General features: G+C 34.1%; 1 protein-coding gene across 3 annotated transcripts in view; it reads right to left on the reverse strand.

Annotated features, from left to right (window-relative positions):
* LOC136973217 (uncharacterized) overlaps positions 1-25,725 on the reverse strand; it is a 232,433-nt gene that overhangs the window by 156,784 nt on the left and 49,924 nt on the right. For all 3 annotated transcript variants that reach the window (XM_067267918.1, XM_067267919.1, XM_067267920.1), the window contains one exon: positions 22,912-22,971. In XM_067267918.1, coding sequence (XP_067124019.1) covers positions 22,912-22,971 — 60 coding nt within the window. The remainder of the gene's footprint in view (positions 1-22,911; positions 22,972-25,725) is intronic.

Raw genomic sequence — 25,725 nt, forward strand, 5'->3', positions numbered from 1 at the left:
TTATTTTAGTGAATACAGAAAATGCCAGCTAATTTAATTAGAGACGGAATTGTCGTTTGTTTTGTTTGTATATGGCAACGCAAAATGTGGGCTGTCTGACGAGGGAAATACCTCTCGGAAGGACATTCTGTAAGAAACTGGCTCCTATTTAGGTGTTGCAAACGTGAAGAAAATCTGGAAAACTCCACATAGCCAGCCCCCCTTTTTTGGTACATTTTTGAATCAGAATGAACATTTATGTAAAAACTTTAAAAAATTAAAAACTGAAATTTAATAATAATATAAAAAGTTCGTATACGTATTTTACTAAAATTTTATTTTATTTTTAATGAAAATAATTTTGTAATTGTTATACAGGCTTTCATTACTGAATTTATTTTATTTCTAAAACGTAAAAATAACAACAAAAATCAAAAATTCGAACAGCAAAATCTCATTTTGATTACTGTAATTTTTTTTAATATTCTCTTTTGGCTCATTTTCTACCCGACCTTCGGTAGGCAAGTCAACTGCGCATTTTGTTGTATCTAGATTCATTAGAATATATTTTATAAAATTCCAAAAAAAGCGGAGAAATGCATTTTACTTCTTCATGAAGGAACTACAGGAAAAGCATAGAGCAGAAGGTAAGAATATTTCATTGAATGAGATGGCTTCAATTGCTGATCCTTTGTGGAAAGACTTACCCGAAAGTGAAAGAATAAAATACAAAAGTATGGTACAAGAATATAAGAATGAATCGAAAGACAGCATAGCAGGAAAAATGTGTTCGGATGGTACACCTCTGGAAGACGTTTTACGTACTGAACGAGAAGAACAGAAAAAGGCAGGGGAAGCAGTGAAATTTGTGGAAAGATATATATCCTATATGGATTCTGTAGATGAAATCAAAGAGACACCATTCTTCACTATGGTTTTTAATGTTTTATGCTGCACCGACGACAATGAATATATTCCGTTAGAAGTTGGAATTGCAAAATATTCGATAAAAGAGGGAATCGAAGATTATTTTCACACGTTTATCGATGCCGGACCCATACCGCTCGGATACAGCCGAGCTGCAATGCAACACAGCGACGAAACGCAAAAAATTCCCATGTCAAAGTTCAAGTTGTCGGAGAGTAACTATTTAAAAATCTGTCAAAGTATCGAAGACTTTGTCGAGTCGGAAGGAAAAAAAAATTGCACCGGTATTTTGTTTGGAAGAAAATATAAAACAGAATCAAGGTTGTCTCGATTGGCTCGATGCATTATTAACGTAAGCCCTGAGTTCCATTAAAAGATGAACCAAACTATAGGCCTAATACTGTACGTTTGTATATTGTAATAGTTTGCTAATATACAAAACGTACAGTATTATAGTTTGGTTCATCTTTTAATGGAACTCAGGGCTTACGTTAATAATGCATTTCCGTGTAAAATTGTTGCGGCCGACATGTTAACTTTTCACACTTATGATTACGTAAGTAATATACGTTGCGATTATCACGGAGATCTCGATAATACGTATTGTGTACTTGGATGTGCCAAACGTTTCTGCTTTTTGCTTTCTGATGCCGTTTGTCAATTTTATGATGTTCACTGCACTTCAAAACATTTACCTCCGAGAATTGATGGCACGGAATTTGTAACCTACAAACCCGCACTTCCGCCACCATTACCGGTTAAAAATATCGTTGATGTTCCGGTGAAACCACCCAAACCTCATGCTATCACTACGATTATCAAGAAAGATACAGCTAATAATAACGTACCTCGTAACTTCCAAGCCAATTCAAATACACCTAGTTATGGTGCTAATAAACCCAGATAGTGTACTGTACTTTCAAATAATGATTTTCCATCGTTAAATGAATCAAAACCTAAAAAAGACAACTCTGAAATGAGACAACCAAACACACTTAGCCTGAACCAAGACAAGAGATTTGCAGCTTCAAGTTTAGGACGTGGTATTAGGCATGGAAAACAAATTCCATAAAATTCATTTTAATTTAATATTATTTCTTTTTTTTCTTAAGATTTTTACTAACAAGGTACAGTGTATATATATATATATATATATACACTGTACCTATATGTATATATATATATATATATATACACTGTACCTATATGTATATATATATATATAAATTTATAACTGACTTTGTTACAAAATTTATTACATAATAATTAATTTTGTTAAATAAAAAATATTTGCATTTTTTAATATTCTATTTAAAATTATCATTAAGTAAAAAAAAAACTTCCAAAGCCAGCGGGCGAGTGGATAGAACCACTTAATACTAGTAAGGCCCACCAGTGGCCAAGCAGTTCCGTTCCCTGAATACTGGGAGTTCGGTCGTGGGTTCGCGCCTCGCCAACGGACTGACACGTGGGGTTTATCGTGTTTTCTTCACGTGTGTAACATCTAAATAGGGACCAGTTTCCCATAGAAAGTTCTCCAGGAATATATCCCTTTAGCCGATCTCTTGTATGTTGCGCTGACGCATTCCATTAATCCAATCCAAAAAACTTCCAGATTCAATTTTATAAAGATTTACATTGTTGCTGACTTTTAAAACTGTCAATTGTAAAATTAGAAAGTTAAAAAAAATAAGTACCGGATTTGGAAGTTACGTGTTCTAAGTCATTGCTACAGCGGCCGGATGGCCGAGCGGTCAAGGTTAGCAGCCTGCCGCCCTGGGGGACCCGGGATCGAATCCGGACGGGTCGAAAAATCCCCAGGAATTTTTCGGGGGGTGGTCCGTCCGGATATGTCGGTTCCCGTCCCTCACCACCCGGCCGCCCCATTGTGGGCCTGGCCGAACCCATAATGGGCTTGCTGTAAGAGGCCCTCTTAGTGCCCACAGGGTGGAAAGAGTTACAAAAAAAAAAAAAAAAAAAAAAAAAAAAAAAAAAAAAAAAGTCATTTCTACAACAATTGCTAATATTCATAAGTAGAATGTTTTATACTGAATGAGAAAAGCATTACAATGAAATATAATCTTGATAAGCAAAATAATTACAGAATTAGCATTGCCGAACCGAAAAAGATAACAAAATTAAACTTTTCACATTAATTTGAAGTTTGTTGCTTCAATTTTCGTAATGAGAATAATTGATATAATAAAGATTATGATTTATTTACGAGTCTGTAATTGATGTTTATTTTAGTCAATGATGTAATAAGATTATATAACTAGCTCGTGTTATAATAATTATCGCATTAATTATGATACGTCGCTATTCAACTGCAACTGCGTAGATAATTGTTAGAGAGATCCATAATTTTTAAATAACTCCGACATTTTAGATAATATTTCTAACGAAGGATATAATGGATTAGGGTATAGATTTTAAACAGGCGGATCAATCAAAATTAATGCACTTCCTGTGAAGTGCGCAAGGTTATAAATGTCAATCTCTCTACAAACAAACCTAACTTACGAAATAATTATGTACAGTACGTGTATATGCAAATATGAACTTTTAAGATATATGTTTAGGAATTATTTACATATACGAACTTAAAATAATGTAGATATAGAACTGTCGAATGATTAAAGTTTTTAATTCTTATTAAAAAATTAATCTTAAGTTAATCTTACTTTTAATCTCAAATTATAAGTCAAGCATTAACAATCCAAATTTTCAAAAAAATTGAAACTTTATTTCGAACTGTATTCAGATATTTAAAGATATTAGGCTTATTCTTTTCCCTTTATTTAATGTTATCGAGACAAAAAAGTTATTCGAATTGTTATTGAGAAAAGCGAGCTTTACGCTGCTCAACACCTAAAAATGATGCGTGGTATGTCATCTACAATGTGGTGAAGAAGCCTTCTGCTTAACGTAAGATTCAAATTTATAATGTGCAATTGTGCGTGTGTACGTGTGTGTAATATTCACATAAGATTATGGCGTTTCGAATTCATCGTCATCTCTATTGGATAAAAAATCTACTTGGTTTTCTTTGCTAAAATGTCTTCCTTTATAATATTACTTGTCGGAATTTGAGCAATTTTAAACGCTTAAATTCGTTTTTAATGATAGATTATCCTCTATCTGTTGGTTCTATAAATATTTTCAACCGATCTTTCTTTGCTGTTGTTTGTGATAACTCGATATATAAAAATTAACATATTGTACGGGGTGTTTACTTTGAAACGCTACAATTTTAATCCTTAATAACTTAAACTACACATTCCTTTTATTATAAATTAGCTTGTTACACCCGGCGTTGCTCGGGTTTTTAAAGTACCCGTCGCAGTAATTGTTACATCCGGCATTGTTAATCGTAAATTCCAAAAATGTATGTGGTAAACCAATTATAAAACATTATCAGAGTGCCTATAAACTACGTGAGAAGATGTCCTTTGAAATAGCGAGTTTTATAGAAAAATTATTAGAATTAGTTTGATTTATTTGGTTAAAAAACGGCAACGTGACACGTGAATGATCTGCCGAGGGGATGCCTCCCAGGCGGACTTTTATGGGAAACTGGCCGCCAATTAGGTGATTAACGTGAAGAAAACACGAAAAACTTCACTCGGCCAGCCCGCTGGCGATGCGCGAACCCACGACCAACTACCAGTGTTCGACAGTAGCGAGGCTGCGGCGGACGTTTTCACCTCTGAAACGTGAACGTCGAACGCCGCTTACAAGATCTAGTTCGACGTTCACGTTTTAGAGATGAAAACTTCGGCCGCAACCTCGCTAATTTTATCCACTCTGACACCGGTGGGAATTTATTAGAATTAAGAAATTACCATTAAGAATTGGAAAAACTAGAGTTATTAGACGTGGAAAATTAGATATATAGTTTTCACAGCGAGACACTTTGAACGCTTCTGAGTTATCTGTGCTATCCGTTGCAGTAATGATAGGGCGCGTCTACTTCGCGCTATATAATTGTCGCAGCAATTAAGTGAATATAATATAATTTACAAAAAAACAAATATTTATTTTAAAAGTTTTTGCCAATAGATGGCGCTGCATGTAAAGCTACAAATCGAATGTAGACATAAATTAACTTGATACATAAAAATTCAATCAATATTTTGTGGTGGTATGTACGACATTATCTAAGTTAGAAGTATGTTAACATAACTGCCAAGTTTCATAGCAATTGGTCGAACGGCCTAGTAGTGCATTGTAAACAAAAATCCTCATTTATAAAAGCTTACTGTATAAAGACGTCTACACAATACTGACGTACTCTGTTGTTCCAAACTTTAACGTTTTTGGAACAACATAGTTCATTGTTGTTGTTGTTGTTGTTGCTGTGATTACGTGTTAAAGATGGCTACTTCTAAATTTAAAGACCAGCAGAAAATAGATACACCCATTTCCATAAAAATTACTGTACCAAGAAAGCTTCCTTTCAGAAGGCTGTCGTATGTGATGACACCCCAGACCATCACACTAGCTATGGCGGCAGTGTGCCGCTCCAAAGCTTAGGCAGGATTGAGGCGTTTGCCACGGGGCCTCCAGACACAAATACGGCCGTCGTCAGTGCCAAAACTGAACCTGGATTCGTCGCTGTTGACGACCCGGTTCCATTCCGTCGCAGCCCAATCCCGTCGGGAGCGACAACAGTCCAAACGGAAGCGACGGTGGGTGGATGCCAATGGCAACACACATAATGGCCGCCGCGATACATTACGCCGCGGCAAATATTCCTCATCCAGGCACTTCAAATGATATGGACAAACACAGGACCTGTAATCATAGTGCTACTCGCGCCCGGATGGCGGACAACGATACCGTCGGCTATGCGCGTGCTTGTCGGAAAACCAGGCGATCCTCTTGGCTAGTGGTCTGCTGAGTATGTCCGGAGACTGGACGCCATGTGCGAGTTTTCTCTCTATCTCGTCCACTGGTTCCAACACCTGCTCAAAGTGTTGTCAGAACGGCCTAAGTGGAGGGCTATTTGGCGAGGTGACCATCCGGTTTCTCTCAACCAGATGATTCTTCCTCTCTTACATTCGAGTTGTTCATATTGTCTTCAATTGCGACGTAAAGGCATCTCTAGTGATTCAGCGTCCCTCTGCAACAGTAAAATGGTGTCTATTTGACCAATGAAAATTGTGCCATTTCCATTTGTACGATCCGAGTATTGCGATAAACGTGACAATGGTAGGCTAAAATAACCAAACTCTTTATATGGTTTTCGTTTTAATGTTTGTTATATTACAGTATTTGATTTATATAACTACGAAAGTTATCTTACGTATCACACTGTATGACCAATAATATACATTCTAAAAATTCTTTATTTCTGTACTGCAGGGGTCACCAAACTTTTTTCACAGCGGGCCAGATAACAGAAAATGACGAGCGCGGGCCGTATAATTATTTTGTTCAATACAGCACAAAAAATAAAGACAACTAACATATTTATTTACCAATACACAAACACGATGGCTGCAGCAGGCTGGTAATCGCTTTCCTTAGAAACTTTATAGCAGGTACAGTACAGTACTTATACAAAAAGCACTCTGATAGCCAAAATCGCAAAAAGATGCCGAATTTTTTATTTCACTGATTTATCTAAAAATTATATTACTGCCAGATGCAAAAATCAGATTGGACCAATTTTGGCAATTTTACTTAATTTATTTTAATTTTTTTACTTAGTAAATTTTTCTACAATCCATGATACTTCCATATAAATAATTATATTTTAGCTCATTTGTGGCACAGTGCGGCAACGGGCCGGTTGAACTGACCTCGCGAGCCGGATCCGGCCCGCGGCCGTAGTTTGGTGACCCCTGCTCTACTGCACAAAATTTAAAGAATTTTAAAAATGTCTTAGATTGGTGTGATAAACTCTTACGTAATATAACGTAAATATAAATCAAATACTATAATATAATAGAAGGGTTAGAAGTACGAAATAATCTAATAATCTTAATCTTTGCCATTGTTATTTTTTTCCGGAGCAACTCCAGGCTCATCTGTTAGTCTTTTTATAAAATAAACAAAATAAAATAAAAACTCGAAGTAACATAATGTTAGTAACAAAATGATACTTGTCCGTTTTGGGCATCCATCCAGTTGCCTAATGCTTAAGGGTGAGATGTCTATTTTATTTAACATTTAAATTAATCAACATTACACGCATTTTGTACTTTCCACAATCATTATAATCTTTAACGTAGGTACATTGTAGACCTACATGTTTTATGCCTTCCTTTTTTGCACTTCGCTCATCGATTCCAATCGGCTTTACTTGTCTGGATTTTGTGACTTAATTATATGATAAACAAATCCTTTTTCGTTGATTCTGGTGAAACCGTGTTGTAGTTTGTTTTTCTATACTGACACAATGAAGTGACTTCTTTCAAACACTTGGCAGGTTATTCATCTTTTTATTCAGTTAGAACGCTAGTTGCAAATTGAGTTTCGGGCATTCGCCCCTCTTCAGCTAACTTAAAAGTACAAATTACGAACCTACAGACAGCAAGGTAATGGATTGACAGGTAGCGAACTTGGCAACAGAACATTCGAACTTGACGAACTGTATTTTATATCCTAATTCGTCATCAAAAGTAAATAAAACTACAATAGTTATTGTACAAACCTTTGATGACGAACTTTTCATGACAAAATGAAAAAAATCAAGTCCTTTTTCATTTTGAGTACCTAACATCGAATTTGATACAAGAGCTCGCTTTGTTAAATTACTATCTTTAAATCTGCGTAGAGTAAGCTATGAAATTTTAAATAATTTGCTTGCTCGATAGTAATTTAGACGATTAGTATGTAATGTTTCAGCTGGAATAACTAAGTCCCGTTTAGCACATTTTTCTCTATTTGCATCAGTTTTCCTTCTTTTGTATTCAGTAGGCATCTAAAATTCACAAATTTAATTGAAGTCTTAATAAAATATTTCAGAAAAAGTATGCCCCTCTCCCTTAAATACAGTAGCCACCTCACTCAAATCATACGGGAGAGATACCTATTTCTGTATTATATAGACTAAAATTATTAGAGGAGCCATTCTCTTCGACAACAACACAGCCAACTAAACTTACTTTCACATGAAACAGAAATATCACATAAAAACAGATATCCTCGTATAACACGGTAGTTAGATTCTGAAAAAGTGCCGTGTTAAGTTCGTGAAAAAGTGCCGAATCCGTACTATACGAAACAAAGATCTAGTACAAAACATAGGGTTAGGTTCCAAAAGTTATCAAAAGCATACTATTCTTTTTCGTAATGAAGAAAAATATGTCTACTAAAGCAATCAATAATTAACTTACAATCACAATCAAACGTATTGCGCATTAATATTAACTTTTTCTTCACTACTAAACTTAGTTAAACAAGAAAGTTTTCTTTTTGGGAAAATATCGTCATGAGTTTTACTATTAACCTTTTAAAGATTAAATCTTTTTATGTAATAACTTTTAATTTAATCCATAAAAACAAAACACAGAGACAGTCTTTCGGGTTCATTTCTCTAAATCATGGCTTCCTAAACTATGGGCCGTGACCCTAAATGGTGTCGCAAAGCGAAATGCTGGGGTCACGAAAATTAAATTCAAACAGTTGAATTTAAAGAAACATTAACCGGATTTTTTTCATTATCGTTAATTGAAACTATTACATTTTCTGTACAACACAGTTATAAAATCATAATACTGGTAGTAAATTATATCCAGATATTAAAAAAATACAGCCAAGCGCATCATAATTGCGGTGACGCATTGTAATTCGGCATATAAGTTATTTAACAAAGGCACAATACGTAACTTGATGCGCTTGAGTAGCGCATGTAGGTACTACATGCAAATAAATTCGCACATGTAGGTACTGCGACTACTGTAGAATTGATGTGTTTGCAGTATGTCGTTAGTTTCCGTTTCACCGCAACAAGTGTATAGCTAACGATACCATATTGTACTTTATTGTTTTATTCGATTCAGATTGGTATTTATTTAAATAATTATAAGAGACACTATTTTATTTCATTTTAGAATTTTTTCAGGAATTTTTTAACTATGGATAAGTGGTTGAACTTTGTTACTCAAGGTAATGACGTAGATGGCAATGCTACAAACTCTGTTCAAGCAGGATCCAGTAGTCAGAAAGAGGTACCCAAGATGTGTAAAAGAAAATTCGATGAGACATTTCTACAATTTGGCTTTACTTTTAATAATTGCGATGGTAAGGAACAACCTCTTTGTTTAATTTGTAATTACGTTTGGCTGTGGAGAGTATGAAACCATCAACTAAAAAAAAAAAAACAATATTTTGGGAAAGTCATGACTGTCAACGAAAAATATTTGTTGACGTCATACGAAGTTTCATATCTGATTACTAAAAATAAAAAGCCATACACTATTGGGGAAGATCTTGTACAGTATTACCTGCTGCTATTACAATGGAAGAAATACTTTACGGAAGTAAATATAACAATGACATTCAAAAAATTCCTTTATCAGACAATACTGTGGCCCACCAGTGGCCAAGCGGTCTTCGTACCCTGAACACTGGGAGTTCGGTCGTGGGTTCGCGCTTCGCTCAAACGGGCTGGCCACGTGGAGTTCTCCGGGTTTTCTCCACGTCTGTAACGCCTAAATAAGGGCGTTTCCCTTAAAAGACCTCTCGAAAGAAATCCCCTAGGCAGATCGCCCAAGTGTTGCGTTGCCGTAACTTAACAAACAAACAATACTGTCGCCAATAGAATAACTGAAATTAGCAACGAACAATTCGAGCAACTTATTACTAGAAAAAAAAATTGCATTGTAGTTGGACAAAACAACTGATATTACAAAGATGGCTCAGTTGTTAGTATACGTCACAGATACATTTATGAACAAAACACCAACGAAGAATCGTTATTTTGTCGTCCTTTGGAGAACATACAAGGGGAGAAGACATATATAGTAAAGTTGACGAATTTTTTTTAAACTGAAGGTTTAGAATTGAAAAATTGCATTGGAATAAACACAGATGGTGCAAAAACAATGGCGGGAGAAAATATTGGTTTTAAATCATTTGTAAAAGCTGCTGCTGATCATGTAACTTTTACACACTGCGTGATACATCTAGAAGCCCTTGTAGCAAAAAAAATTACCAACGGAATTGAATTGAACGATGTGCTTCAGGATGCTGTCAAAATTAAAAACTTTATTAAAAGCCGTGCTCTTAACAGCGTTTATTTTCAAATATTTGTAAAGACATGGACTCCGAATACAAAAACTTATCATTACATGCAGAAGTAAGGTGGTTGTCTAGAGGTCAAGGTTTAAACAGATTATTGTTATTAAAAGACGAAGTTATTGTATATTTAACTGAATAAACATCAGATCATGTAGCTCACTTATACATGCATACTTATATTTTATATGTGTATATAACTGAAAACCTTAAATATCTATATTAAATTATTTGTGTGATGAAAAAATAATTATAATAATGAAATTTTTCAAATACACAAACTTTGTTTCCAAATATGTACATAATGTATATTCCAAATAAAGTTCTAAGAAACAAAAAATCCAAGCTATAGTGAAATAGAGTAATTCTTACAAATCTATTCATCAGAACTGATCTTAGCTCAGAGTGATAAAAACACAAGTCATATTTTCATTAATATAGCTATTCTTAAATTGTTATGCTGCAAAAAACAAGCACATCTGTCTCATACTTTCATTAATATTTATATATTTAAAGTAAATTCTAAAACTGCCTAAAACCGGTTTTTAAATATGTATTTATATTGTTTTGCTTGAAAATAAATATAGTAGTTATCGGCAATATCTGGATGTTTTTAATACCCAGCTCGGGGTAGCGAAAATCTCAATAATAAGGTTTGTTTGTTTGTTTATTGTTTAGTTAAGTTATGGCAACGCAACACTTGGGTGATCTGCTTTCCAGGAGGTCTTTTTAAGGGTAACTGGCCCCTATTCAGGCGTTACAGACGTGGAAAAAACCCAGAAAACTCCACGTGGCCAGCCCTTCCTGGCGAGGCGCAAACCCGCGACCGAACTCCCAATGTTCAGGGAATAGAACTGCTTGGCCACTGGTGGGCCACACCCATTCGAAGAATAACGAAACACGACAACGTTAAGCATAGTTACCATTACAGTGATTAGTGACTTGTTTTACTAAGTATTTTTTGAATAAACAACCTCTAACATCTCACCCAGTTTTACCCTATATTTCAATGATTTTTAGCAAATTTAATAAGTTAACTTATATTCATCAAATATAAATTACGTATTTAAATAGTAGATTACAATTGCAATTATTGATAGTTTAATGGTTGAAATTGCAATACTGTATATCGACATACTTAGGTATTATATACAGCCATATTCCCGATATTACGAATTTCTTCGAAGCGCATTTATAAAAAAGTTCGAAAGTCGCTTTAGCAAAAGTTTGAAATAGAGAATTGTGAGACAGCAAGAATTTTTATTCTCGCATTATTTATCTTCCACTTGTTTCAGTTATTTTGAATTCTGGGATTGAAGTATGGAACGGTACATTCCAACTGCTACCTCAACACTACAAAATTAGAGTTTAATTTGCAAATTTTATAGTAAGATTCAAACAAAAAATGGAATTGCATCGCACTTATTATTTTCCCGGCTGTTATGTATAACAGAGAAAAAGTATGGAGATTGGTCAAAAAATGATGCCCCCAGATTTTTACATTTTTGGGCTCAGGACACCTTGAAACGTCGAGAAATGCAAAAATTCGTATTTTTCTGTATATATGGATGTTAGTATGTGTGGGGGGCGATTTTGTTTATCCTCTTTGAAGCTTAATAACGCCTGTGCTTTTTGTCGAAAATTTCTGAAATTTTGCAGGAAGGTTTCTGTATTAGAGGATTGATTTAATTTTGGTGGTCAACCGGGTGGGGAGATAAAGGAACGTTTGTGTCATATCTCGAGTAGGTTCGGACTTAATGACGATTTTACTCAGCATTTACATTACATTAGCATTTACAATTTTTTATGAACCACATCACCACTTTCAAAATTAAATTTTTGCAATTTTATAATAATTAAAAATATAAAAAATTTTAATAATAAAATGGTATAACAGATGGCGCCACACATGCAATTTTAAATGTTGCTGGGAAAGTTAAGCAACTCGTTGCTGGATTTTTTAATGTTTTCTTTCCCGAGACAACTAAGAAAACTGTTCTTCCATACCCATTATGAGCTTGACCAGATCCACAATGGAGCAGCTGGGTGGTGAGGGACAGGGGCCAACGTATCCGGTCGGACCACCCCACGAAAAATTCCTGGGGATTTTTCGACCCGTCTGAATTCGATCCAGATCCCCCAGAGCGGTATGCTGCCACCTTGACCACTCGACCATCCAGCTGTCAGAGAGTGAGAGAGTAAACGCTTATGGTATTCGCTTGTGCCAGTAAATATAGGTGGCGTATGAGTCGACCAAAATGGCTGCCACAAAGGGTATAGCGTGCTTGACAACGTACGAGAGTTACTTGTGTGTTGTCTTTTTAATAACTTTTCTCTCTGTAGTCAAAACGTTTTATTCGCATTTGTATCCGACATTAATCCTAGTTGATTTCGTAGTTGTTTAAGTCACGATGATTACACTTTGTGACATTTTAGAATATGTGGCTGATCGAAAAAGATGTCTTACAGAAGGAGAGAAAATACTAAAACTGGTAACTTCACATCTATCCAGCTCTTTCTCAGCAAACAATTTACTTCAGTTTCACCACAGCTAATTTTGCTGAGCTTGAAATTCTTCTATACAAATGTTTTCACTATCTAATATAGGCCATCGTCAGGTTTAATATTATAAATGTTCCAAAATGGAACGTACCGTTTTCGAATATTTTACATATTTAAAATTCAAAAAAGTAATTTAACTTCAAAGTAAATTGAAAGAAGTGTGTATATTAAATAAATAAATAAAGAAATAAAACATAGAAAACAAAGCTAAGTAGAAAGAAATGATTTAAAGGTTTTCAAGTGCCATTCTTTTTTCTATTATATATTTCCACACTGTTGGAAGCGCATTAGCATCCATAGCATTTAGGCAACGGTTTTTCATTTTACTTTTATAAATTTCCACCTTTTCCATCTCCAACGCAATGGACGGAGAGTGCACCGTTTAAATGACTTTAGCCTCTTCCCATTTTACAATCGCTCCTTTAGTCTGTGCCGTAATTGCTAATAGTGTTGTGTGCTTTGTCAAAATTGTGTGTGTTCTCGCAGACGTACCGCCAGGTTTCTTCTAGTCACACCCACATAATCTTTTTCGATTCCTAACTGTTGATTTTCAAATGAAATTTTATATACCTCAGCTTTACCTTCCTTTTTTACGCTGTCTTTATCGTTCCGTAGCAAGCTACAGATATTAGGTGCTCTTTTATAGATCATTCTCGATTTTTTATAAGAAAAAGAGCATTTGATACAACGTTGATAAACGACACAACAACACAATATTATCAATTATAGCACAGACTGAAGGAACGAGACGGCTGGATGGCCGAGCGGTAAAGGTGGCAGCCTACCGCTCTGGGGGACCCGGGATCGTATCCGAACGGGTCGAATAATCCCCAGGAATTTTTCGGGGGGTGGTCCGTTCGGATATGTCGGGCCCCGTCCCTCACCACCCGGTCGCCCCATTGTGGGTCTGGCCGAACCCATAATGGGCCTACTAAAAGAGGCCCTCTTAGTGCCCACAGGGCGGAAAGAGTTAAAAAAAAACAAAAAAAAAAGACTGAAGGAACGAATGTAAAATGGGAAAAGGCTAAAGTCATTTAAACGATGCACTCTCCGTCCATTGCGTTGGAGATGGAAAAGGTGGAAATTTATAAAAGTAAAATGAAAAACCGTTGCCTAAATGCTATGGATGCTAATGCGCTTCCAACAGTGTGGAAATATATAATAGAAAAAAGAATGGCACTTGAAAACCTTTAAATCATTTCTTTCTACTTAGCTTTGTTTTCTGTTTTATTTGTTTATTTATTAATTTAATATACACACTTCTTTCAATTTATTTTAAAATTAAATTATTTTTTTAAATTTTAAATATGTAAAATATTCGAAAACGGTACGTTCCATTTTGGAACATTTATGACCCGCCGCAAACTACAGGAAGCAAGAGCTAGCGTACTTTCGGTCGCGCTCCTAAGCCCCGCCTTTTTTCCCATGATGCTATGGGCCATTTTTGCTAGGTAAGCTACTCGAGCACGAAGCAGCCGCAAACTACACAACGTTTGCTCGCGTAACTAGTCCACATGACGTGGAATCCAGATGTGGATTGGCTATAGAACAAAGATTTTATTATAACCTATACTTGTCAGTTTTCGTTCCGTCAGTTATTATAACGAACCTATCTGTCAGTTTTCGTTCCGAACTTTGAAACAGAATGGGAAAAATATGCCTGTTAGTTAAGCCTAACTAGGCTTAAGCCTATTTATAAATAACCAGTTTAATATACAACGTTTATACCATTTTCTTTTCAATACTGAATGTATTAATCATGTAATTTACGTACATCGATAAAATTCTATTATTTCTTTTTCGACGTGCGGCATGTTTATGTAGTCATCCATTTTCCGCTGCTCTCTCTTGCTAGCGTAATGCTCTCGTTGTTGAATTCTGTGAACAGCGAGAGTACTCTCGTATCGCTGCGCTAGCAAAGGAAAAACCACGTGAGCAAGAAGAGAGGGGCGGAGCCTTTGACGTCATCAGTTGTGCTAGGGCACATTTGCTAGCATTTTACTCTCGTAAAGTGCTAGTTTGCGGCGGCTCTAAAATATTAAACCTGACGATGGTCTATATTAGATAGAGTGAACACTTTCTATTCTAACAAACTACTTTATACCCATAGCAGCCGCCATTATGTAGTTCGCGCTAATACCGCTAGGTGTCAGATCTATTGTTGGCACAAGCGAATCGCTTCGAAGCACCAAGCGTACTTTATCAAAGAGAAGTTCCAAGAAAAAATTAAATATAAAAATATATTGCGCCAAGTCAAAAATGTTTTACTTTGGATATCAATTGTTTTTTTTAACTAATTTTTTCACTGCCCTGCTATTGGTTTCGAGTTATTTATGGCTATTTATTATTGCTTCTATAATATAATTTGGTCTTAAAATAGTCAATAGCAAAACAATGAAAAAAGTAAAACCGAGATCGGAATCTAACCGCAACAAATTCAAATAGGAACAGAAACTGTAAAATGTGATAAATAGGATTGTTTAAGCTTATTCCCGTTACCAGTTTCTGTGGATTTTTTAAGCCTAAAATTTTTTGGCTTTTTTAGTAACTTACATTACACAAGGAACTCTTATTGATATAGACTTTATAACTGGATGTGGATATGCATTTCGGGTCTTACCGACCCCTCTTCAGTCCTTATTTTTATATTAAAATAAATAAGTTTTAAATTCCATCACACATACGTGTTTACAAAGAATATTTAGAAAAAAAATTTTTTACTTACATTACCTGATTATTGAATACAAATTGATATTAAAATTTTATAATATATCCAATTAATTGCTCAAACTTTTATAAAATAAGCTGTATAATATAAAAATAGATAAATAAATATATTTTAAATTTAAAAAATAATTTGTTTTTTGAAAATAATTTAAACGGCTACTATCTGTAGATGGGAAAAATTACAAGTCAGTGAGATTTAAAACAAATTTTTTAAAAAATGACAAAAAATATAAAAAAGAATAAACTGAATTTTAAAAAATGGATTTAAAAAACTTTTATCAAAAAAATTGAACTTAAAAGCATTTAAAACCATTATAAAATATACAAATTACACTGTGTGAGAATCGAAACTTAAATTGACAGTAATACAACACAGTGTATTATAATCGGATGGGGGAAGAGGGGATAGAAAGGATCTTCAGTGGACTCTTCTTATTACTTTCAGATTATTACTCACTGGTTTAAGTTCTCAGGGCAAGATTACACCCGGGAGTTCAAGATAATTGATTTTTTCTTTTTTCCAAATTTCATATTTTAAAATTCTATAATGTACTGCACCTCAGTTTAGTCAACCGTTGCGTCAGTAGGAAATTAATTATTTCCGTTGTAACCGGAGTGGGAGAAACTAATTTACAGACCAATTTATTATGTCATTCATCAAATCGTTTATTTTTTGCGTTTTATTGTATTTAATTTTGTTTTCTTGAAAATAATTAAATTTAAATCATTTTTCATAATTAACTCATAAAAGTGAAATTATTTTGGCTATTAAGATGTGGTGTGTTTCTTTATGTACTCAAAAGTATTTCCAAGGTAAATCGTTAAAGAGAAGAATAGGGGAATGGGGTATTTTGCATATTTTCAAGAAAACTTAATATTGTGAAAAGTTATTTTAATGGTGCAAACAGTGTACTCTAAGAAATCGCCACCTTCCTATAAGCCTAGAAGTTTGACAATGGGGTTTGGAACGTCGAACATGATTCCACTGACGTTCCAAACGCCATTGTCAAACTTCGAGGCTTACAGGATGGAAGCACTGAACGTCCGATGTACACGTTTTCCCGTTGTAAACTTCGGCCGCAACCTTGCTAATAAAGTGCATGTGTCAAAACTTGAGTATTCCTCTCCATATTGTTTTAATTATAAAAAAACAAAAAAACATTACATTGAGCCCCATTACCCAATCATATGGGGTAATGGGAACCATCATATAAAAATGTTGAAAAAAAAGACTGAAACGTTAGAAATGTTTGTTCAAAAACTAGAAAATCCAAGTTTTTGCATATGAATTATTAATTTTTTATATATATTGTTTTCAAAATAGTTTGTGTGTTTAATGATAAGTTCAAGCACTTTAAATTGAAAACTTTAATCACTCAATACAATAATCACAAATGTAATCATCTGGAGAATTGTACCACAATTCTTTGTTTCTACCAAATTCTCCACAGATGATGCAGGTATTATTAGCATTGCTTGCATCTATGTCATTGTCTTCATTATCATTTGATTCTCGTTGAGCCCCACTACCCCTTCATGCCATTTTATGTTTCTAACTTTGACTAGACAAAAAGGGATAAAGTGAAATCTTTTCTTCATATGTATTTTAATAGTTGAGAAAATAGCATTAATATATATTATTGAAACATTAAGTTATATACAAGGGTACATACAGTCGAACAAATGATCCAATTAGAAGAAAGATGCACAAAACTGTTTTTTTCCTCACACAATTAAGCATGTGCACAGAACAGCCACCACATTCAGAATTTGAAGTTGGCTCTGTAGCTGCTAGATGCAAGCATCTATTGGGATTGAAGATTCTGAACCGTTTAACCAAAAATCAGGTGGGCCCATTACCCTTCTTTCCTATCCATTAAAAAAAAAAAAAAAAAATTTCACCATCAATTTTACTACGACTTTTTACGCAAAAACTTTAGATAAAAATATTCGGGTACCCATTGGTATCTTTCTTACGAAACGAATCGTAATGTGATGTTTCAAAAAAGGGTAAGGTCAGAGTTGAAATCACACATTGCAAATTTGCCGGAATCGGAGTCAGACTTTTTGTTTACTGACTCCACCATGCTACCTACTGCTTTGAAGATTTGTGTTAGTTTGGGTCACAACTTCAGAATTTTTCATGAAGTTTTACTTTCCAGGCACGATTGCACGACTAACTACAGGTGTTCAGTGCAGGGCCATGCCGTGCTATGATACAGAGAGGTGGCACCGTAAGGCGGCGGCATAAGCAGCATTTAAGGTGCGGCACAAGTAGCATTTAAGGGGCAGCATTTCGAAGACTTGCATCATACTGAGAAAATCTACCGCACGGCCCTAGTTCAGTAATTTTATACACTCGGCCATTGGTGGGCCTTAAATTAATAAAAGCTATTTTCTGAAAGTATAGAGTATGTCATGTGATACACACAACATTTTGCTACGAAATGGCTTTTATGGTTTAATGCCATTTTGATATCTTGATTTATCTAAGTGCCCATTTTCTAAGAAATTTCTATAGACACTAATTAAAAAGTATTTTTCTTACTTCACATTTTACCAATAGTAAACTTTGACGTCAGGGTTCGCCTGAGTCGAAAGAATTTTAATGACTACAACTCTGCCCAAAAACATAACTCCGACTCCACAACACTGGCAGCAGGATGATGTTTTTACCATCTTGGCCATCCAGCCATTGAATTATACATAATTTTCAATGAGTTAGATTATCTGAGACATAGCTGTATGACACATTTTTTACAGTGCTGTGCTCTACACACTTGTGCATATTTTTTCTACTTCCTGTATTGCTTTTCTACCAATTCTACTATTGATATAGCTTCATTTGTATTTCTGCACTAATGATTTGTTTGTACTATATATACTGTAATTATATTTTACTTTTCCAATTGCATTTTATCTTAAGGTAATTTTTTTGAAGAGCACAGCAATCAAAAAGCGATATTCTTATTAGATAAATTATTAATAAACTTGATTTCATACTTCCATTAGACTTCCAATAAATCTATGATCCAATTCAGTCTGTTTCTGTATTGCTCAATTTCTTAATTACTATAATAAGAAATGCTTACTGGAACTAAATCCGAAATTAAATCTATTTCACGCCTTTAATGTGTCCAGCATACTGTTAGCTTTTCATAAAAACGTTTTCGATCACTTTTAGAGATCTTCATCAGTTACAGATTACAAAGAACGAACAAAATTCGAATTTAAAAAGATCGAAGGTTTCGGTGAAAAACGTAACTCCGTTCATAATGACGTCACCACTAACGTAAAAAATTAAAAAATTAAACAACTCAAATAATTCTAGTCCCCGTGTATAATTTACCCAACGGTAAAAAAAAAATAAGATATGAATGAAGAGAAGCGGCTAGTGCGTAGATGCGAAATTACGTCATATCCGTTTTATGGAAAGACTTCCAGGCGGTTGCTAAGCTGTCCGAGTCTCTATGATTGATGCAGTGTTTGCTGAGGTGCGCCTTGTGTATCTCCATTTTTTCTATGTGTTTTACAGCTTGTGCTGATCTGGTAGACTTAATGATCTCCGCCTTGTCCCAATAAACCGTCACGTCCTGCTCCTTGGCGAATGCCGCCAGTACCGTACTATCAACGTTTTTATTGACTGCGTATTTATGTTCCACGATCCTTTTTTTCAAATTCCTCATGGTAGCCCCTACGTACACAAGGTCGGAGTTGAATCTATTATCTCTCAACGGTATCGAGTAAACTCCTGTGAGGGTGTCGTATCTATATCTTTCCTTGTCATTTCTCAAAAGTTTATAAACCGTGGGATTACGTCTATAAACTATGCGGATATTCCTTTTTCTGGCCACTTTCTTAGTGACTTGGTTTAAAAACGGTATGTAATTAAGGACAATCCTTTCTTTCTGCTCATTTTTCTTTATACGTCAGCTGTGTGGCTGGTAGGTCTTAATAAGGGTATCTATCGTTTGTCTTCTGTACCCATGTTGAATCGCTATTTCACGTATGTAATCTAACTCTCTGTACGTATCATAATTGCTAGTACAGTGCGTGTGAGCTCTCTTTATCCATGATTTAAAAGCCGTTAATTTTAGGTGTTCCGGGTCTGATGAATTCCTGGGAATGATGTAAGGTTGATAAATCGGCTTGCGGTATACTTTCGTTACTATGTGTCCATCTCTGCATATAATCTCCAAATCAAGGAAATTAACTTGTCGCTCACTTTCCTGTTCTAGCTCCAGTGTGAGGCCATAGGAGTTATCGTTGACCAAGTTTATAAAACGGTTTATATTCTGTTTATTTTTCCACAAAATGAAGATGTCATCCACGTACCTTGTGTAAACCACTATATCTTCCTGAAAGAAAGGTAGGATGTAGTTTTCCAATTTACGTAGGACAAGATCACAAATTAAAGGCGAAGTGGGGCTACCCATTGGAACCCCACGTTCCTGTAAGTATGTCTTTCCTTCAAAGCCAAAGAATGACGTATGAGAAATTAAATGAGCCAATTCTAATATGTCCTTATGATGTTTCGATGGATTCTCGATGTTATTGAATAGAAAATTTCTCAGTTCACAGAAACATGGAGGTAATTTAATGGATGGGTATAACGCCTTATAATCTAGTACCATCATGTATTCGTTATCCATGAGTGTGATGTTCTCAAGTTTCCGGAGCAGTTGTATGGAGTTCTTAATTGAAAAGGGGGAGTACGGTATTCTTTCTCGCAAAAACTTAACTAACTTCTTTTCTATTAAGTAGGTAGGCGCATTGCATTTCTCTACTACTGGACGTAACTGTGAATCAGGTTTGTGTGTTTTTCCGAAGGCAAATATTCTAGGAGTCCTCGGAGATTGTATGGTGGCCCTTTCCATGTGTAAAATACGTGCCAAAGGAGTAGCGACAAATCTCCTGACCTTTCGTTGTATTGTCTCTAAAAAATTGTCAGGCGCTATACGAGATTCTGTGGCGTTGATGTGCTCCCTTAACTTCTCATTGTATGTGTTCCTTTTGAGAAGAACAACACCTTTAGTTTTATCCGCCTTAATGAGAACTACTTGATTGTCATGCAGCCAATCTCTTGCTTCTTTTATATATGCGTGGAAACGTCTTGCATTCTTGTTAATTTGATATTCTCTTTCCGCGCTGAATCTTGCTCGCCATCTGACGTAATCTTGCATGGTGGCATCCATCCCACTAACCAACAACTCCACATTAGATACTATGGACTCCGGACGTACTACTGGAGTGGGGGCGAAACACGGGGTATAAGCTAACGCTTCGATCAAAGCAGTAGGAGGAGATATATTATCCCAGGCTGTTATGGTGGTGTCCTTCCTTATACAAGGTCTAACATTTTGGCATCTGAGCAGCCATTTGAGATTTTTGATGTATTTACGTTCTAAGTTCGCTTCCACTGAGGAAGACAAATTCACCACCCTGCTATTGACCTCCCTGAGTACGGTCTGGTCTTCCTTATAAAGTTCATTTTCTAAAGATGTAAGGTTGTGTAACGCTGCATAATATTTCCGTCTTGTGTTTCTTACTGCTTTATTGAGGCATAGCCATTTCAACTTCGGCAATAAGTTTTCACATCCCCTTGGTAGCTTAATGTGATATATGGACATGGGGAACACCCCATTCAAACGACATTGTAACAGAAATTCGAATTTCTTTCTTGCTTTGCATACTTTGAGAACTATAAAGTTTGGCCGGCGTAGCCATTAAAATGTATAATAAGAAATGCTTACTGCTAAATAATTTGTGATCTTGTCCTACGTAAATTGGAAAACTACATCCTACCTTTCTTTCAGGAAGATATAGTGGTTTACACAAGGTACGTGGATGACATCTTCATTTTGTGGAAAAATAAACAGAATATAAACCGTTTTATAAACTTGGTCAACGATAACTCCTATGGCCTCACACTGGAGCTAGAACAGGAAAGTGAGCGACAAGTTAATTTCCTTGATTTGGAGATTATATGCAGAGATGGACACATAGTAACGAAAGTATACCGCAAGCCGATTTATCAACCTTACATCATTCCCAGGAATTCATCAGACCCGGAACACCTAAAATTAACGGCTTTTAAATCATGGATAAAGAGAGCTCACACGCACTGTACTAGCAATTATGATACGTACAGAGAGTTAGATTACATACGTGAAATAGCGATTCAACATGGGTACAGAAGACAAACGATAGATACCCTTATTAAGACCTACCAGCCACACAGCTGACGTATAAAGAAAAATGAGCAGAAAGAAAGGATTGTCCTTAATTACATACCGTTTTTAAACCAAGTCACTAAGAAAGTGGCCAGAAAAAGGAATATCCGCATAGTTTATAGACGTAATCCCACGGTTTATAAACTTTTGAGAAATGACAAGGAAAGATATAGATACGACACCCTCACAGGAGTTTACTCGATACCGTTGAGAGATAATAGATTCAACTCCGACCTTGTGTACGTAGGGGCTACCATGAGGAATTTGAAAAAAAGGATCGTGGAACATAAATACGCAGTCAATAAAAACGTTGATAGTACGGTACTGGCGGCATTCGCCAAGGAGCAGGACGTGACGGTTTATTGGGACAAGGCGGAGATCATTAAGTCTACCAGATCAGCACAAGCTGTAAAACACATAGAAAAAATGGAGATACACAAGGCGCACCTCAGCAAACACTGCATCAATCATAGAGACTCGGACAGCTTAGCAACCGCCTGGAAGTCTTTCCATAAAACGGATATGACGTAATTTCGCATCTACGCACTAGCCGCTTCTCTTCATTCATATCTTATTTTTTTTTTACCGTTGGGTAAATTATACACGGGGACTAGAATTATTTGAGTTGTTTAATTTTTTAATTTTTTACGTTAGTGGTGACGTCATTATGAACGGAGTTACGTTTTTCACCGAAACCTTCGATCTTTTTAAATTCGAATTTTGTTCGTTCTTTGTAATCTGTAACTGATGAAGATCTCTAAAAGTGATCGAAAACGTTTTTATGAAAAGCTAACAGTATGCTGGACACATTAAAGGCGTGAAATAGATTTAATTTCTTAATTACTTCCAGCACCTATTGATTCCATTTAGGTTGGATAATTGCTACTCTACTACACGTACAGTACATAATTATGTTTTACAAATTGTTTCATTAAAAGTAAATTCATTGAAAGTAGAAAATTTAATTTAATTTATGAAACTCAAAATTTTATTTTTTAATATTATAAAAAGGTGTGTAGAGAAGAAATTTAAATATGAATATAAATTTTAAAATTTGCATATACACTTGCAATTTAAAAAATTTTATGATGCAATTATAAAATTTTGCTAAAATATTTATTTATTAAAAATTATTATTATTTATAAATTGCTAAATTAAAATACAGTATTATTAATTGTTCAGCTCTATTTATCATACAATATATATATATAAAAGAAGTTTTTAAATACTTACTTCAATCTTGCTGTGTAATACTGTTGTGACTAAATCTAATACAGAACCTCCAATAACTACCTAAAATATTAAAAGATTATTATTAATAATATTTATTTATAAATATATACTTTTTGATTAGTTACAATTTAATGTTTAAAACAATTCATTAGAAAATTTATAGCATTTTTACAAACTACTATAAAAATATTGACTAACTTTTCACTAAAAAATAATTATATATATTACTAAATTTATTTTATTTTTCTTCTCAAAAAGTTTAAAAAATAAACATTAAATATATATTTAAAAAGGCATGATGTAAACCACTGCAAAACTGTATCAAGGATAAAATTTATTCAAGAGAGAGAAAATTGATGTATTTTAATATTTATATCTGTAATAACAGGATGAGAAAAAATCTGGACTGTTTTTAAAGCATGATATTTAAAAAAAATTGAATTAACTATTAAATATTATATATCATTTTAAAAATTTCATTTACAATAGTATAGAATTAATGATGATTTTAAAATTATCTTTTTGAATTCAAAAGTTATGCTTTAAACTCAATCCAGAATTTTTGTCTCACCCCCGTTATATATAATAATATAAATAGATATTACATTACAGTATATAAGAAGTGATTCAAATACAAATTCTGATATTTGTGTTTAAAATACGCTTTCCCAAGTACCTGACATAAGCTTGTATATTTGAAAATATTAAGTACCAGATGCATTCTACTTGCAAATTCAAAATATTAATTTCTTTTGGTATAGAAATATTTGAAAATAGTTTACAAGTAATTGAAATATTGTAAAATCACTTGAAAAGCACACAAATACAGTATTTAATCATGACACACCACATTTGAATTTCTTAAAGATGCTTGAATTGCTTTAAAATATATACTTAACATCCATAAAAAGTACAAAATAATTTCAAAATTAACATATTTTTTATAAATTAAAACAACTCGAGAATTTGAATTTGAAGACTTTCATGAAAGTTTTTATAAATTTTTATTTTGTAATTACTTTTTAAAAAATGACATAGTATAAAAGAACATTCTTAACCTTTTATAAACATATATTATTAGTAAATAGAAAAAACATGACATTTGAAATTATTTTATTTTAAAACCTTAATTTAAAAATGTTCTCTATAGTGTATTTTTCAGAAATATTCCCTTGTTACTGATTAAACTACTCATACCAGTTTCTACTTCTCTTTTTCGTCTAAAAAAATTAAATCCCAAACTTTCCAAAATATATTTTCTTTTTAAATAGGCTTTCTTACTGCACTTGCCTTAAGCCAAATCTTTCAACAATGGCTTAATATTGTTTTGGTCTTCACATTTATTTAATTTAGTCCTGATTTCTCTAAATGTATATGTTTTGAACAATTATTTATAATAATGGTTTGTTTTCTTCATATTATATTAGTTTAAGAATTTCAGCTACTTACACTAGAAAAACTTTTTTATCTTCCTTATTATCTCCTAAATATAGTAATTAGATCATTTTTCTTTCAATATTATAAATCTGTTGCTAATATAAAAAGCATTTTATATTTTGAGCACCACAAATATAAATCTTACTGTAAAAGGATTTTATATTTGGCATAATGTTTTACTATTCATTCATTTACATGACATCCTCTTTACAGAGGATTGCAGTTGATAGACAGTTCTCCACTATTCATGGTTATAGACTTTTTCCAAGCTTGAGCCAGTCCATTTTTTGATGATGTCTTGTTATGTTGGCCTAGGACTTTCCTTTCTCCACCTGCCCTCCAACATTCCTTGAACTACAATTTTCATCAGTTCTCCTGAGGATCCTCTTACTATATGCCCAGCATATGCTGCTTTTCTTCTCTGGATGCTGACCATCAGGCTTCTTTCCATTCCAAATCTACTCATAACCTCCTCATTGGTTATTCTATCTATCCAACTAATTCTTTCCATTCCTCTAAGACACCACATCTCAAAGGAACTTATCCTATTAACTGTCTCTTGGTTTATTTTCCATGATTCACATCCATACGTAGTCACATTCCAAATCATTGTTTAAGTTTTTTTAGTTTCAATTTTTTGTATATCTTTCTATTTCTCAATACTGAGGGTATTTGTGTAAAAGCAGTTTTAGCCTTTTTATTCTGTTTTTAATTTCATAATTGACCTGTTATCCTCAGTTATCCAACTTACTAGGTATTCAAACATTTTTACCTTTTATATTTTCTTTCCATCCAACATAATCTACAGATCTTTGTTTTCTTCTCTTGAGATTGTCATAACTTTCGTTTTGTTCATGTTTATTTTCATTTGGTATCTTGCTTTTCCCACTTCTTTCAAGCTATTTAGAATTCTCTGTAACCCTTCTTCAGTGTTACATAACAGTGATGTTGTCAGCATACCTAATGTTGTTGATAAGATGTCCATTAATTTTTACACCTTTGTCTAGATATCTGAATGCTTCTATCATCATCCATTCACTGTAAATGTTAAAAAGTGTTGGGGACAAACCACATTCCTGTCTTATTCCTTTTTTAATCTGAATCCATTTGGTAATCTGAATTTCTTTGTATTTTAATAGGTGATATTGTTTTTTGCAGAAGAGAGGCCTTTATTGCCTTCATGACACTGCCTTATATGTATAATAAATAAATTCTCAGAAAAAGATCCTGTTTAGTTTTCTTATATAGTAATTATCTAAACTATGCCAATGAATTTACAATAGTAAATTTGAAGTCATCTTTCATGATGTGACAAACCCAGTTACAGTATATTTTATATACACTCCTCAAAAGAGAAATCGCAACACCACAAAGGGA

This window comes from Centruroides vittatus, unplaced genomic scaffold (genome assembly GCF_030686945.1).
Source record: "Centruroides vittatus isolate TY-2023 unplaced genomic scaffold, ASM3068694v2 contig_3118, whole genome shotgun sequence".
Lineage (NCBI taxonomy): Eukaryota > Metazoa > Arthropoda > Arachnida > Scorpiones > Buthidae > Centruroides > Centruroides vittatus.